Source organism: Neofelis nebulosa, chromosome 8 (assembly GCF_028018385.1).
Source record: "Neofelis nebulosa isolate mNeoNeb1 chromosome 8, mNeoNeb1.pri, whole genome shotgun sequence".
Taxonomy (NCBI): Eukaryota; Metazoa; Chordata; class Mammalia; order Carnivora; family Felidae; genus Neofelis; species Neofelis nebulosa.
Window position 1 is genome coordinate 22,638,251 of NC_080789.1, and position 16,882 is coordinate 22,655,132.

Sequence of the window (16,882 nt, forward strand, 5' to 3'; positions counted from 1 at the left end):
AACCAAAGGTTTGCAGACTGACTGGTCATCAGTTATGGTGCCTAAAGTGATAGGATTCCACTACTTCCCTGTCTGCTTCCAATGATGACCATATGTTAGTTAAGTTGTTCTCATCCAAGGCAAACCCGCTTGCCTTTGGACTTGACTTTTTCATAGTGACTATCTTTCTTTGGAATATTCTGTTACTGTCTGGCCAATTTGATTTCTTATTGTTGACTTGGGAGTTTTGAAGCTAAACGTCACCCCCCCCCCACCACTCTAATATTAGCCAACTTGGATTGAATCTTGGATTGATGAGGACTTCCTATCCTTTGTCTATATATGCATTTCACAAGGAATTCTGTAAGGTACCCACCTGAGCTCTTTTGACCTGAAGCTTTAACACTGCTTTAGCCTTGTCCAGAATTGAAGCTATAGTATTTTAATGTTTTCAGATGATCAAAACCCATTATAAATGTTTTGAACACAATAACTCAAAATTTACAAAGCACCATTTTAAGAAGCCTCATGACACGTTATTTATAGTGTAGCTGAAGCCAGACGGTGTAGAGATTGACAGCAAGAAGAAGAGCCTGGTAAGTGGTAAAGAGCAGATTAAGAATCAGGTGCACATCCCCGCCATGATGCCATTAGCACTGTGACCTTAAACAAGTTACTCAGTATTTGTGTCTCAGGTTGCACCTCTAAAATGAGAATGAGAATGTTATTATAAGGATTAAATGAGATATTTACACATATATAATGTACTTGGCACAGTTTCTAGCACAACTAGACCATAGTAAATGTTAAGTAAATGGTAATCATTCATCAGTATCTTCTGTAATGTGGGATCATTTCTAATAAATGAGAGTTACCCACATGTTTTTGACATGACTCATCACTCTGTGTTAATTTGTTCCATCTATCTATCTATCTGTCTGGACTCTTCCAGAAGGTTCTGTAGAGGAGGCAGCAGTAGAGCTCCAGTGTAGAGTGCCTCAGCTTACCTCCTTTGGGGATTAAATAATGTGCATGGGAGAATAGCATGCATTCTTTTAGATTAGGTCTAGGAATAAATTTAACAGCTAGAAACCAGACCCCTTCCTACCAGTACATGTCACTTCAGTGGGCACTTTTTCCAAGGTTAGCCAAATCTCTGCATGCAAAGCACCAGCAGACTTGTTTGATGTGATTAACTTTCTGAATATCACATAGTCCCTGTCTTTCGGGGTCAGGATTTGCATGCATCCTTAGAGCCCACTAACTGGAAGAAGCACAGTGTGAAGGTTGTATCTTCTCTACACCAGGCCCTGTGCTGGTTATTCTCATAATCTCGCTCTTCATCTTCCCAACATTAGGACTGGCATTAACTTCCTCACTTTATAGGTGAGAAAATGGAGATCAGAGACTCAGGTATCTCGCCCCAAATTGAGTTGTTGGAGAGTAAACCAAAAGCAGCAGTGGAGGGGACACCAGCTCAGTTTTACCACAGTTATTTGTTGTTTAGTGTCAGTTATTTGTCAAAGTAATTCTGAATTCATTTATTATGATAAAAACGTTACTTAGCAGGACCCAGGGGCCCAAGGCAGCAGCCGCAGCAGCAGCAGGTCCAATTAGCTATTGGGAGGAAGGCAGTGGAGATTTTATGGGAGGAATTTATATTCAATAGAAGCATTTGGCAAAGTAATTGAGAATAAGAATAAAAGAGAATGAGAAGAATGTGGTGTTTTTTAGACTTGCAAATACATTTGAAAAGGTTAATGTTATATTTCCCTGAAATGGAGGAATTCTTTGATCTTGGTACTCTTTAAAAAAAAGAAAGAAAGAAAGAAAAGAACGCAAAAATATAAGGGCATTTCTCTGGATCGTGTAAACAATATTGCCTGCAAGTCATGGACATTGGGACCATCCTTATTAAGCATACTTCTAAATCATCTGAGGAGTGTATGGTGAAATTCTAGATTTGCAAAACTTGCTAAACTCCTCCAGGTAGTGAAATGCCATACCGGCTAATATACATGCAGGAAGATAATACAGGGTTATGTGAGTATGGAGAAGGACGGCAGATGGGTTTCTGCATGGACGACTGTAGGATAAGGAATTTAGGGAGAAGTAATACAAGCCCTCCTTCCAAGATTAAAAGGCTTTGAACTATCAGCTGTAACAAAGTTAAGAGGTTTTACAGCCAGTGTGTATTTTTGCCCCTGGTTTTTCCTCCCATGGCTGAAAGGCCAGCCAGATTCAGGAGTACTTAGAAAGGGACATTTAAAAGGGTACATTCAAAGCAGAAAATAGTGTACTGCTCAGATGTAAAGCCACGGTTCACTTACACCTGGAATGTTGTAATTTGCTGGACAAACCTTAAGCAGCTGTAAAGGGGTAGGAGAAGGTACAGAAATTGACTAGAATGATCTGTGGGGAAGAGGAGCTGCTTTATGGGGGTGACTGCAAAGATCAGGATGCATCAGCCAGGCAAAATAAAGGTTTACAAAATCATAGGGAGGTGGTGCATGTGATCACTCACCTTGATGAACATTTGCTATCCCCGTCATCAACAGACATGGATCAGAGAGTAGATGTGAAAGGAATAGAGCATACTGCTGGTTTAAAATCTGAATCAGTGTGGGGCGCCTGGATGGCGCAGTTGGTTAAGCGTCCGACTTCAGCCAGGTCACGATCTTGCGGTCCGTGAGTTCGAGCCCCGCGTCAGGCTCTGGGCTGACGGCTCGGAGCCTGGAGCCTGTTTCCGATTCTGTGTCTCCCTCTCTCTCTGCCCCTCCCCCGTTCATGCTCTGTCTCTCTCTGTCCCAAAAATAAATAAAAAAGGTTGAAAAAAAAATTAAAAAAAAATAAAATAAAATCTGAATCAGTGTAGGCAGAAAGTCCAATAGGCTAACTGACAAATAGGCAAATAAAAATTCAAGATAGTGCAGGAGGAATGCCAGAGAATGTCCACCTCTCCTCTTTAAAACTTGAAAAGAGAGACTTTGTTTAGATCACTTACACTATGGGTATTGTACTTGAGGAACTCGTGACCCAAATAGTTCCAGTTCTGTCCTGGAACTACACGTGGGCAGAGAAGAGGTAAATGCATTTCTTATGAATGGATTTATAATATGTTCTTTTAAAACATCAGTAATATTTGGAGATGTGCCCAAACTTTGCAGTTTACCTTCAGGTAAAACAAATTTTGGAGTGAGGCAAACCTCATTCAAATCCCAGAGCCACCACGTACCGGCCCTTAGATAGACTACTTAACCACTCTGAACTTCAGGCTCCTCTTCTGTAAAGCAAGAAGAACCCCTTCCAGAGAGGGATGTTGGGATGGTTGAAAAAGAGTAGCATTTGCAAAGCTCCAGGAAGAGGTGGGAACTGAGACTGTCTGCAACTCTTGGTTTCCTTTGTCACCTCTTCCACAGTGTGCCTTGTAGGGCCCTCAGACTCAAAATCCCATCCTGGGGAGACTTTGAGTCTTCCCCCAGGTAGGTAGTGCTTGACTGCAACCCTCCTCTGCTACCTTCATCTACATTAAAATCCATTCTTTCATATTCATTGAACCCCTGTTATTTCAAGCATTGCTTTAGGCATTTGGGAAATCATAATGATAAAGATACACCAAAGCCTTGCCTGCAAGCAGGAAGTCTACCTAGGGGAGATGGGTACACACACACACACACACACACACACACACACACTGAACCTATAAATAAAGTTATTTCAAAAAATGATAAAAAGAGGATCATGAAAAAAGAGTGTGATGGGGGTTGAGGGCATGGTTCTTTTAGTGAGAGGAGGGAGAAGGCTTTTGTGAGGAGATAACACTTGAGCCCCAGAGGGATGAGAAGGCATCATTTGAAAATCTTGAGGGGACCATTCCAGGCAGATGGACAAAAGGGATAGAGGCCCTAAGGCAAGAATGAGTATGGAACGTTCAAGGAACAGAGAAGGCTAGTGTGGACATCCTGAATGGAGGGACACAGAGGGAGGCAGAGGGCAACCAGCCCTGTTGGGCCTTGGGGCCAGGTCAGGACTCCGATTTTATTCTAAGAGCAATAGGATTCTGTGTATGGGAGAGTTTTCTGCTGGTGCGGGTTAAAGTGACTTATCCTCTGGAAAGGGTGGTGGTTGATGAGAGGAGATCTAGACTCCAGGGCAGCACCAGCAGGAGGAGCCGTGTCTCTGCTCTCTTTTCCAACCCCCACTCCACAGCCACATTGGACTCTGCCCCTGCCATTCCCATCTTTCTGGACTTGGGGGCCCACCCTGATTTCACACATCTCTCATGGTGCAGAGGTAACTGCACAGATCCCTTCATTTTTCACCTTTTAGGACATCTTTTTCTCAGATGAAATATTTAACCCAAATATATGTCGTTTCAGGTTTTAAAAATCAATTTGATTGGCCACAGGAAACGTATTTTGGCATCTCTGGGAGACAGGCTGCACGACGATCCACCGCAGAAGCCCCCTCGGTCCATCACCCTCAGGGTAAGTGCCCAGCTTGTTCGTTTCCGCCTCCACTCTTATCCTCAGAAGTTATTGTGTGCAATAAAATGACATGATCGAAGCAATGGATCGAGAAGTACAGGCTGTTTTCCATGTGGTTTACCTTATTTATATAAAAACAATCTCAGTTTTGATTGTGTTTTGTAAGATGAGATTTGTTTCTCTCGATTGGTTAAATGTATACTTTTGAGATTGAGATGTACACATTACAAACCAGCACTTTTAAAGAATCACTCCCTCTGCCCCCTTCCCACGTTCCCATTTGCACCAAGTGAGAGGAGATGAGTTTTCGGTCAAACTCCTCAAACCCACAGAATGAAAATCATTCAAGGACCACAGTTAAGGAAAGATAAGTTGAAAGTTAACCTTAGGGTCTCCTGTTTTTTTAGGAAGTAAAAATTTGTCAGCTTTACTTCCTTCAAAAATTATGAATAGAGAATCCAGAACATTAATAAATGATTGCAGCTATATTTTAGAATTCTGGGGCCGAAAAACTAGAGAGAAAAGTATAGAATGGAGACAAAGATAACGTGGAAGGAGAAGGAAGGCAAGAAGGGCAAAGCAGAGAGAACAAGAAAATGAGAGTTGATTGCTGGCAAAATGGCAGTGGGAAGGAGCAGCCAACAGTCACTGGTTTCCATGAGACCCTGTTGGAACTTCTCAAAAACTCATCGAAAAGCCTGGATCTCCATGACTGGTTGGAGAGTTCCAACTCTGTTCTCTTTATTTCATCCTGCACTGGCTTCTGATCCATTTTCTGCACGTGTCAGCAAAGGCAGCAACAGCAAACAGTACACACAAGCATGGCACTTAGATGTACCTGCCAACAATGAAATGCAGTAGAAAGCCTCTTATCAGTGAACTTCAGAAAACAGCAAAACTACTGCCAGGACAGCAGAGGGTCAGGTGGGAGAGAAGCTGGTAAGACTGTGAGTGTGATTCCATTTTAAAGAAGAAGATACACAACGATTTCAGGGAATACAAGAGATGTGGCTGGAGGAGGGAACCAGCAGGAAAATTGAGCACTGGGGAAATTGGGATACACTGGGACATTTGGAGACCAACGAGTTGGGGGCTTTGGGAGCAGTGAAAGTAAAAACAGGACGTGTTTTTCTTCCCAGTAAGGGAAGCCTCAAATAAATTAGGGGGAAAATAAGACTAGAAAGTGATTATTGTCTTACCTTCATTTCGCTACACAAAAGGAGGTAAAGATGCAGGTGCCTTCAGTGTAAACATCCTAAAATGCCTCTTTAGACGAGTAACTTCCTCCTACTTACTCTGCTCTCTTTCCTTCCCCTCCTGAACCTCTCCCTCCGGCTCCCTGGAAGAGATTTAGGAGAACAACAAACAGATCAAACACAGAGATTCCCAAGAAAAAGTGCAGGATCTTAATCTGTCACAGGAGGCCCAGAACATCTGGGGGAGAAGTGGCCTGGAGATTCAGCACAATCCAACCCTCCTCTGACTCGCAAACCCTAGAACCCAGCCGTCTGCCACCCCTTATCTGACTTCTGACCAGTTTCCCTCAGCTTGAGTCATCTTTGACGTTGAAACACGTCCCCTGTCATTATATGCATTGCTCTGCAGTCTGCGTGTGACATGCTGTGTTTCCATACTGTGTCCTCTTCCCTGCCTGATTGCCAGACCACACTTTGATGGAGAATCAAGACCCGTTAGGTCCTACTGGGGCCTTCTTGTCATGTGTCACTACAGTGAGGACACTCTGTCCACAAGGAGATGCATCTCTTCCCTTGTAAACACACACAATCGCATCAGGGGTGCCCAGCATACGGGTGCCTCTCTCCTGAGTTCCTCCGTAGCACTGGTGTAGGAAAACCGGGCCTGACTCATTATCCTTGAAAACTTTGACCTGAAATACTTAGGGGGGAAAGTATTGCCTAGATCACGCCATCAATAAAATGGTAGAATGTCACCCATTCCTTAGCAGGTGATTCAGAAATGACTCCCCACCCCTGCAGTGTGTCTTGTCAGTATTTCACAATTGTGAAACCAAAGGTTAGCCACAAGAACATGGTATTTATTTCATGATGTATTTCCATTCAGGATCCCAGTGGTAATCACACTCCTCCTCAGTTGTCTCCATCACTTAGCCAAAGCACTTACACCACTGGTGGCTCCCTAGACGTTCCTCACATTATCATGCAGGGCGATGCAAGGAGGAGAAGAAATGAAAACTACTTTGATGATATTCCCCGATCAAAACTGGAGAGGCAGATGGCCCAGGTAAGGTGTTAAAAGCCTCTGTGATATTTTTGCCTTTCACCCATATCGAGTAATGCATTCTGAAACTAGTATTGAACACTAGCTTGCAGTGAGCCGATGGATGCCTGTTGTCCACCCAGCTGGAATTTTACCGTCTTATGCTATGGCCTTCATTCCCTACTCGCTCAAACCAGACTGAAAACACACCTTCCGGGAATGGCTCGTATACCCAGGTCCTTGTTATCCATTCTTATGGGAGAAGTTGTCTGATCCCATTGCACCCAGAAAGTCTTTGTGCCAAAGGGAATCATCCCGCGTGAGAATGAAATCATAATGAAAATGAATAACAAAAGTCTGGGTTATAAAATGTAAATTGGTTAGATGACAGAGCAGAAGTTGGGGGGAAGTAGTAACTCCTCGTGATGTTGTTAATTTCCTTCCGGGTTAACATATTTGAACAGTATCACACTGTTGGGACTGGTTGGATCATCTCACGGTGTCACCTTGAGTAGTTGAAGGTGATGATGCTGCTTGACACAAAGAACTGAAAAGAGAGATCTTTCATGCTTAGCCCTCTCTGTGGTTTTGGTAGAGGTGTCCATGCCTCACCTGCCCTCAGACTGCCGCTCAGAAACATGAGTCAGCCATACCCAACAGTGGAACTGTTCTTAACACACATCCAGGGGGGCAGCTACGGCTCTAGCGTTTGTCCTCGAGATTCAAAGATTTGGATTTGTTGACAACAACTGGCAGAATCAACTGTTTTCATCCTCCTTCCAGGTTCAGACTGGTGTGTTAAGAGTTTTCTCTCTGCCTCCCACACCTAAGATGAGAATCTTGAGGTGAAAATTCGACTGTAATTGCTTTGCTTTGCTTGTTAAATATTTTTCTCAACTGTTTGGTGAGATTCTGTTTTGAAAAGCCTTTGGTAAACATTCTGTGCTGCCGCTCATGAAAGAAAAATGTGAAGAGAATGTTCTGGAAACCATGACTTTTCTGCTTGCAGATACCCTGGAGAGAGAGAGAGTCTGGTATATTGCAACTCCTTTTAGCTCTCTCAATATTGAATTGTTCTCTGGGATCTTTGTGCAGGGAATGGCAATGTTAGGATTATGGAGAATCTTTTCTTGAAGGGAGATGAAAATGTACAAGTTACAAGAAATGAATAATTTTCCTTTTCTCTCTTGTTAAGTATTATCTTTTAATCCTTATTCTTGTTTTCACTGATGTTCTTTTAGAGTCTGAAAGCTTTTTTCCCCCAAGCTGTTCATATATTTCCTGCTACTTGTTAGTATTTGTGGATCACATATATGTGGTTAAATTTCTGTAATGACAGCATTTCAGAGACATGATTTGTTTTAAGTTTGACCCATGTAGTCTTTATGTATTAGTACCAACTGGGTATTTTCTGAACCTTTCTATTTCCTGGGTAAAGGAGGATCCTTCCTTAAAGAGCATTAGCTACTGTTGACTATGCCAACTTCAAAAACAAAATCACCTATCTGAGATCCTCCTATAATTTATGACATTTCTGCACACAACACAGTTTTTTCAAAGAGGAAATTAATTACTCCTCTGCCTGCATGTGAACACTCAGAGATAATCTAGCAAGATTTCTCCCTTAGGTCCCTCGTGAGATTCAAAGGCTAGTATTTCTTGTTGAATAGCCCAGATGTTTTTCCCATCACTCCGATTGGAAAGCATCCCTTTCAAGAATTGTCCTATCCTTGAGAAAGTTGAATGAACTTGTATCTGGCCAGGTGATAAAGGCCCAAAAGCAGAGAGAGGATAGATAAAAGGGTGGATGGGACGTGGCGAGCCACAGAGGGTCTGTGTGGATATGCTTGTTTTCCTCACGTGTACTGCTCACAGCAATCGAATGACTGATGTAGACATAGGCCAGGAGCCAGGAGCGTATTAGACCTTTCTGAAATCCTGCCGCTCAATACAGCACTTTGGCTGCAGAGAAAGCAGAGAAAATAGGAGATGGCACTACAAGAAACTAATCAATAAGGAAAAGAATTCTGGGATTGCAACTCTTTCGGTTGTGTTAATTGCAGTTTTTTGTTTGTTTCTCTTGAGGATGTTTCCTAGTCTAGAAATGCCAGAAATCGTGGAGAAATGAATGTGTACCTTTTAAAAATAGTCTCAAAGCTTTAACCTGTCAAAATATGAAATACTCTGTGATTTTGTTGTTGAACAGTTTTATTTTTTTTTAAGTGCTTTTCTATCACTCAACCACTCAATTGGTGTTTTTTTCTTATCCTTTCTTTTCTGGTCATTTGCTAGGATGATTATTTAAATCCATTTGCTTTTTTAACAACCTGTCATGCTCTCCCCATGCCACATTTCTTCCCCGAGGCTATGTGCTTAGCCAATAAAGTTGGGTCTTCCTAAAGACTTGGATTAGAAATTAAAATTTCGGTAGGCAAGCAGCTAGTTACACCTCCATCCAACCAGGAGCCTGGTCCCTGAGGTTCTGTCCCAGGACCTTTCTCCCAAGGGGCTTTTGTTGCATGGGTAAGGCTCACCTAACCAAACAACACAAGTCCGTCTTCAGTCTTGCTAATTTACTAAAAAAAAGGAAAATGCAATTAAGAGAAAAATCACCAGGTCAGAAAATCTGTTCTCAGCAGAGACTCCACCAGAGTGATCTGGAATTCTAGTCATAGGCCAGAAACCTCAAGTTCTTGGTGGTTGCAATAATTCATAGGAGTGTTGCCCTCTTAAGATCTACTCAGTAGATGTTTGGAAGTGTTTTGCTTAACCTGGAAAACCAATGCTTACAGTTAAATTGAGATACATTTAATGTCCGTTCCACTATGAAATTTGTTCATTGGCAAATGATTTTCAAAAGTAACACTAGAGTGATGTTTAATTATCGGTGTTCAGGTTGAACTAGTATGAAAAATACCTATCTTGGAATCCAGTGGCTTTTAAATACTGTGGCTATTGTTTGCTTTTATTCTGATATAAATAATATTCTGGCATCAAATTGTCTTAAATGAATATGTGAGAGATGGAATTGAGTTCAGTACTAATAACATTTTTTAAACCACTGAACATAATGATATAATCACATCTAGACAATGGGTTTCTGTCATGCTGAAAACATCACTTTTCTGGCCTACAGTTCTAAATTGGACTCATTAGCTCAGAAGCTCTGAAATGCTCCCATATTTCCCTGCCTCTAATAAATGAATGTCACACTCACGTTTGTATAATAATAACTTAATGCCCATAGAGCTTTTAAATTTTCAAAGTACTTTCACATCTATTATCTCATTTGAGTACAAACGAAGTATCCTACACAATTGCTCATGTGCACATAGCATGTGGCTGATCAGCTTTTCAGTCCGAGTTCTGTAGTGAGTGAAAATAAAGTGAAACTATGGAAAGCCGATCAGAAGGGGGATAAATATTTCCAGTATTTAGGGCCTACTCGCCATCTTTAGAAATGTTCTCAAGTGATATTTATTTAGAAATCAGAATACTCTGAAAATGAATAATAAAAGAGAGTAATGGGGCTAATCAAGTTAAGGGACCACAGTCTCCAAAGTTACTAAGAAACAAGAAATTCCCAATGTGAAACTTCCTACCATTTATAGAAGGCCTTCATTTACAGAAAACACTTATGGAAAAATGAAATGTTGCTTTTAGTTTCACAAAAATAAAAAGGACTCCTAAATAGTAAAAGAAATACATATCTTTGAACAAATTTTAGCTTGATATTAATGAGGAAAATCCATAATGTAGAAGTCCTTAAGGCTCTCATCTAAATAAAAATACCAGTATTTGGGGGCAGTTACCTTATCTGATGTACACTAACCTGAGAAACAGGCATTATCCACATTTTGAAGACAAGGAAACTGAGAAACCACATGACTTGTGTGGTCTGGGTCACATAGCCAGAAAGAAACTAAATCAGAACTCACCTAGGGCATTATGTAAGGCACTGCAAAGGCTTGGTCTGAATTGCTCCTAAATCAGTACTGTTGATACCGTTGAAATGCCAGGGTTTCTTGATCCAAACAGTATCACTTAATAAGTATGACTAGACCAATTACTTCTTTATTTGAAAGCATTTAACATATTAGTTCTACAAATGTTCATTCTTTTGATATTGTTAAAAGAAGAGAAATGGAAAGGGAGTCAGATAGAAGCCCCGCCACAGCCAAATCCGTGCCTGGGATTCCATGTGCTTTATCTTATCTGATCCTCACAATGTCCCTCCTGTACTCGAGGAACCCTGGGTGGGTAAGAGCTGTGCCTCATGGCTTGAGTCAGCACTCAAGCTCTGTCTACCTGACCGTATCCTGGTTCTTCTATGGCTCTTGATACCTTGTGGTATCTGTTTTAAATGATATAAGTATTTTTTTAAGTTTATTTATTTTTAGAGAGACAGAGACAGTGTAAGTGGGATAGGGGCAAAGAGAGATGAGAGAGAATCCCAAGCTGCCAGCGCAAAGCCCAGTGCAGACCTCGAACTCATGAAACCACAAGATCATGCATGACCTGAGCCGAAACCACGAGTCAGACACTTATCTGACTGATATAAGCCCCTGAATGGTGTAAATATTTTTAAATGACATAAAACATTTTCATAAAAGTTCAACAAATACAAACTTATATGCTGTAATAGATTATACTTATGTGGGTATAGCAAGAAGAATGACGATAAAATCACTAATAGTTTAGTGGAACCTTATTGAATCAGCTTTTTTTTTTTTTTTTTTTTTTTTTTTTTTGGGACAGAGAGAGACATAGCATGAATGGGGGAGGGGCAGAGAGAGAGGGAGACACAGAATCGGAAACAGGCTCCAGGCTCCGAGCCATCAGCCCAGAGCCTGACGCGGGGCTTGAACTCAGGGACCGCGAGATCGTGACCTGGCTGAAGTCGGACGCTTAACCGACTGCGCCACCCAGGCGCCCCTGAATCAGCTTTTTAATGAATCATCATAAAACCCTTTAATGCAAAACTATAATGGTTATTTGTTGAGCCTTTTGGTGGAGACCCTCTCTGCACAGCTTGGTAGAACTCTGCCCTGTACACATGTTTGTGAAAGCTTTGTATGTGGGTGGGGTTTACTGTGCATACAGAGAGGTCCTTGTGTGTGGTTTCTCCAAACAGTGGATGCTGTTTCCTTAGTGGCTTCTTCATTTGGAGTTCTGATTTGGTTTCTTTCTGGCTGTGTGACCTGTACCAAGTCATGTGGTTTCTCCGAACATCAGTTTTCTTTAAAATGTGGATAAATCCTGCCTCTGGGATTTGTGTGTATCAGATAAGATAAGTTATGTGAAAGCATATTTGTATGTATCAGGTAAGAAATTTATGTGTAAATACATAGATGATATGACTCTCAATTCAGATGTATCACCCGTGGGTCCCTGGTTCATCAAAGGGCCAGTTAGTACCAAAGATATCAGAAAGGTAAATGCTCATTCAAATGGTTGTAGCATTCTATAAAGGCCATCTTTTTGTTCTAGTATTATCCATGCTTAGAATATATAATAGACAATGGAATTGGAATTTTCCTCTTTATTATTTTAATTATATAAATATGAAGGCTCCCAAGAAGTGTCTTATGATGGAGAAGGGATCTGTGTAGTGATCACAAAGCCAGGAGAAGCAGAAGATAGATGGAATAATTCTCTACAAATTCAGGTTACAAAAGTAGGTAGCACTCCTTAATCCCCCTCACCTGTTTAACCCATCCCCCCCCCCCTTGTGATGAGCACTGGGTGTTGTATAGAAGTGTTGAATCACTATATTGTACACCTGACACTAATATGTGAACTAGCTGGAATTTAAGTAAAAACTTTAAAAGAAAGTATGTAGCAAAGAATATCTTACAGTAATGGCATGTTATTATTATTTTAACATGGTGAGGTAAAAACATTAAGTGACAAAGAAGGGATTATTTTTCTCTTAAATGAAATTTACAACTTGCTTGAAATGTACAGTACACAAAATTAGCTAGAGAGGCATGAATATCTCAAAAAGCCATGAGGCAAATGCTTAGCCATCTTTGGGAAAGAAGGAAGATGGTAATTGATTCTATCATACTTTTCCCTGGGAGAGAAAGTCTATTGTTTCTAGAAATACTGCCCACTGCTCTGGCATTATGGGAATTTACAGATTCAGCCTTTAGAAAATAGCACAACTATGTTAAAGGAATAACATTTTACAAAGTGATTTTTCCCTAAAACTAACAAGTTTTCTTATTACTGTGTTAACATCAGATTTTTTTAATGCCCATAGGTTAATGGCTAGTTTTTAATTTAGATTCTTATCACCTAGCCACTACTCAGAAAGGTTCAGCCTGTCCATGACTTCAGAATTTTCTTCCATGAAGGTCTAAAGAGCAACTCCTGATACTTAAGCACAGACAGATAACATATAACCAAAAAAAGAAGGTGAAGAATAAACTCAGTAGGCTCTTCCATCAGGAGCTTCCGACTTGACAGCTTGTCGAGTTGACAAGCTGACATACCAGCTTCAGAGATAACTTGGGATGTTGATGATATCTGTGCCCAGTTTCAAGCCAGGAATTCGAGACCACCAGCCATCTATTCCCAAAGGCATCACACCAAGCAAAAGTGGAAAACATTGCTTTCATAATTGGAATTTAAACCTGATGTGTGCACCCTTTGTTTATTAACGTGGACAGCTAATTGTCTCTTCTCAAAATATATACTGCTCTCCCTGTCACAACTTTGGGGTTAGAAATTTCAATGTGCTTAGTGTCTTTTGGGAAATACTGAAGTGTTACCGTCTATCCTATACCTCAATTAAAAAAAAAATAATGGGAAGAAGTGGGAAAAGCACTCAGATGGGTTCGTTTTCAGATTTTGGTACTCATCTTACAAGTCTGGATTCTTTCATTCTCTGTCAAGTCCATCAGTGAGGCAAATTAGACGACCAGGAATTTGTTCTGACAGACTCCAGTCAGACCTAAATAGCTCTGTTCATTTTGCTAAAGAAGCTTTGATGCCTCCACCTTCCCTCCATGTCCTGGTACTTAACCAAAGGGAACGTTCCCAATTAAAAACAGACTATGGATTTTTTTTTTTTAAAAGAAAGATCGGCATAAAAGATCCTATTTTCAACTGAATAAATAAGAAATCTGACAATATATAAAAATCCTATTTCAGTGGAATTGACCTCGTGATATTTAGTGGTGCCTTAGGCTTGCTAACAGGGAGCAGCTTATTCACAAAGAGGCACACCAGGCTATTTTTCCACTTGTTAAATCTTTGGAATGTTTCTCATTATATTCAGTCTAGTTCTTGGGTCCACAGGTCAGAGTTTTGGCTTTTCTGATCTGACCTTGATAAATTTTCAAGGGTAGGAGAATCTTCTTATTCTCCTTCTCCTTCTTCCTTTTCTTTTTCCAATGTAAAAAAAAAAAAATGAAGACAAAATTTTTTAGAAATCTGGCTGATTATGCGGTCCTGTCTCAGTTAATTCCATTTGTATATGACTAAAGTAAAATTCCAGTAGGGACTCTTCTATGTACGTGCAACTAACAAAAATCCAACTCAAGGTGTCTTCAGTTAAAAAGGGCATGTGTTTGAATTATTTCACTGCCAAGTCCAAGTAGACCTGGGTCCAGATGCTCATATGATGTCTTGCTCTTTGGCTCTTCGTGTCTCAGCTCTGCTCCCTCTGGATTGGCTCTTTTCCCAAACAGTCTTTCTCTGTATGAGGGAGTTTCAAATCCAATTTCTGTTCAACTGGAAACTATGAGAAAGAGGGCTTATCTTTCCAAGAGTTCCCCCCAAAGTCCCGTCATTGGGTCCCATTTGTTCAGATCAGCCTGTTTTGGATCACTTATCTGTCCAAAGCTAATCACAGAAGAAGGTGTGTGTGTGTGTGTGTGTGTGTGTGTGTGTGTGTGAGAGAGAGAGAGAGAGAGAGAGAGAGAGAGAGAGAGAGAGAGAGAGAGAGTTTGCCTGGGGGTGGTTTTAGCTCCACATGCACCACACAGATTGAGGGGTGGAAAAGGAGCCCCCTCCCATGGACAGAGTGCCATGACCAGAAATGGGAATGTCTTCTATGCAGGCAGAAATATCAGTAGTAGGCACCTGAATAAACCCATTTTGACATTCTGAGAATGTCTGGCAGAAAAATTGTTTTATTACATAAGTATTGATTTCAGTGTTTCATACTAAACTTGATGAGATTTTTTTTAATTTTTTTTTTTTAACATTTATTTATTTTTGAGACAGAGAGAGAGCATAAACAGGGGAGGGTCAGAGAAAGAGGGAGACACAGATCTGAAACAGGTTCCAGGCTGTAAGCTGTCAGCACAGAGCCCGACGTGGGGCTCGATCCCATGGACCGAGAGATCATGACCTGAGCTGAAGTCGGACGCTTAACCGACTGAGCCACCCAGGCGCCCCCGATGAGATTTTTAAAATACCAGATTTGGGGTTGATTGCCTGGCTGGCTCAGTCAGTGGAGCATATGACTCTTTTTTTTTTTTTTTTTTTTTTTTTTTAGTGTTTATTTTTGAGAGAGAGACAGAGAATGAGCAAGGGAAAGGCAGAGAGAAAGGAAGACAGAGGATCTGAAGCAGGCTCTGTGCTGACAGAAAGCCTGATGCAGGGCTTGAACTCATGAACCGTGAGATCATGACCTGACCTGAAGTCAGATGTCCAAACGATTGAGCCACCCAGGCACCCAGAGCATGCAACTCTTGGTATCAGGATTGTGAGTTTGAGCCCCACATTGGGTGTAGGGATTTCAAAATAAAATCTTTAGGGGAGGCTGAGTGGGTCTGTCAGTTAAGTGTCCAACTTCAGCTCAGGTCATGATCTCACAGTTCATGAGTTCAAGCCCCACATCAGACTCTGTGCTGACAGCTCAGAGCCTGGAGCCTGCTTCAGATTCTCTGTCTCTTCTCTTTCTGCCCCCCTTCTCTCTCTCTCTCTCTCTCTCTCTCAAAAATAAGTAAATGTTAAAAAATAAAATAAATATATAAAAATAAAATCTTTAAATAAACAAATTGGATTTGAAGTCATGAGATCAGGGTTAAAAATCCCATCTCTGTTATCTATTACTTCTGTAACCCTGAACAAGCCTCTTAGCCCTTCAAAGTCTTAGTTTTCTCTTCCTAAAATGAAATTAATGCCCATCTCACATTATTGTTGTGAGACATATAAGTAAAGTGGCAGCTGTCAAAGTATTTTATAAATTCTAAAGCTATATGTTGGGGTGGTTTTATTAGAAAGTGTCATTATTTTGAGATAACTTCTACACTATGCTTTTTCAAAACAACTGGGAATAAATGCACTGTAGAGTAAAGCTCATAATATTTATCCTAGTTTTACAAAACTATTTCTATTTTCCAACTGCTAAGCCCAAACTGATACCCCTCCAATGATATGGAAACAACAGTGCTTAGTTCGAACAAGAAGTTCCTGTCTATGTTATAACCCAATTATTATTGGAGCCCTTTGGAAAGGATTTATGGATGATATCCCTATTTAAATACCTTTAAATACTTTATGAGTTAGCATATATTAAAATCTATCATTAGATTTTATATTTTAAGAAATTATTTTTCTTTTATAATGAAGTGTGTGTTGACTGTGTAACAGCAAGCCTGACTCTTCTTTCACCATTTTAAAATTCACTATAATAAGCACTCTGTAAATACTTGTCGCCGGATTAATTTACACAAGGTTATAGGCACCACAAAGCCGCAGGTTTCTAGGACCCCAGATTAGACACATATTGGGATAGCTTCAAATCTTTTAGAGAGACCGTGTGGAACAGTAGCATGCCTCCTGCCTAGCTTAGATCTGGTAGTTAGCTCATCACTACTATCGTCAGAGGCAGTACCAATTAATACAACTTATAATGAGGAGACTGAGGCATGGAGAGCTTATGTTGCTTACCCAAGGCTTCATAGATTTTAAGAAGTACAGGTAGGATTTGGACCCAGTCAGGCTTCACAACCTGTGCTTTAACCACTGTGTTGATTAACACCCTGTGCCATCTTGAACCAAACTGAGTACCAGCAGACATAACACATTCCAAAGTTCTAGAACCCCAAATGGCTCTAGTCCAATATTTTGAATCCTTGACAAATTCTGTTAATAATATTTAATGTTTTATATAAATGCAAGGTTAGTAGAGAACTGAACCTCTAAGGGAGCATGGATAA

General features: G+C 40.7%; 1 protein-coding gene and 1 long non-coding RNA gene across 17 annotated transcripts in view; one reads left to right on the forward strand and one right to left on the reverse strand.

Moving 5' to 3' along the window:
- ANKS1B (ankyrin repeat and sterile alpha motif domain containing 1B) overlaps positions 1-16,882 on the forward strand; it is a 1,084,349-nt gene that overhangs the window by 993,868 nt on the left and 73,599 nt on the right. For 11 of the 16 annotated variants that reach the window (XM_058741674.1, XM_058741670.1, XM_058741675.1 and 8 more), the window contains 2 exons: positions 4,359-4,466; positions 6,549-6,728. In XM_058741674.1, coding sequence (XP_058597657.1) covers positions 4,359-4,466; positions 6,549-6,728 — 288 coding nt within the window. The remainder of the gene's footprint in view (positions 1-4,358; positions 4,467-6,548; positions 6,729-16,882) is intronic. The other 5 variants (XM_058741678.1, XM_058741679.1, XM_058741676.1 and 2 more) reach the window with 2 other exon arrangements.
- LOC131519037 (uncharacterized) overlaps positions 1-16,882 on the reverse strand; it is a 28,664-nt gene that overhangs the window by 10,195 nt on the left and 1,587 nt on the right. The window contains exon 2 of the long non-coding RNA XR_009265417.1: positions 5,666-5,805. This is a non-coding gene — a long non-coding RNA (uncharacterized LOC131519037). The remainder of the gene's footprint in view (positions 1-5,665; positions 5,806-16,882) is intronic.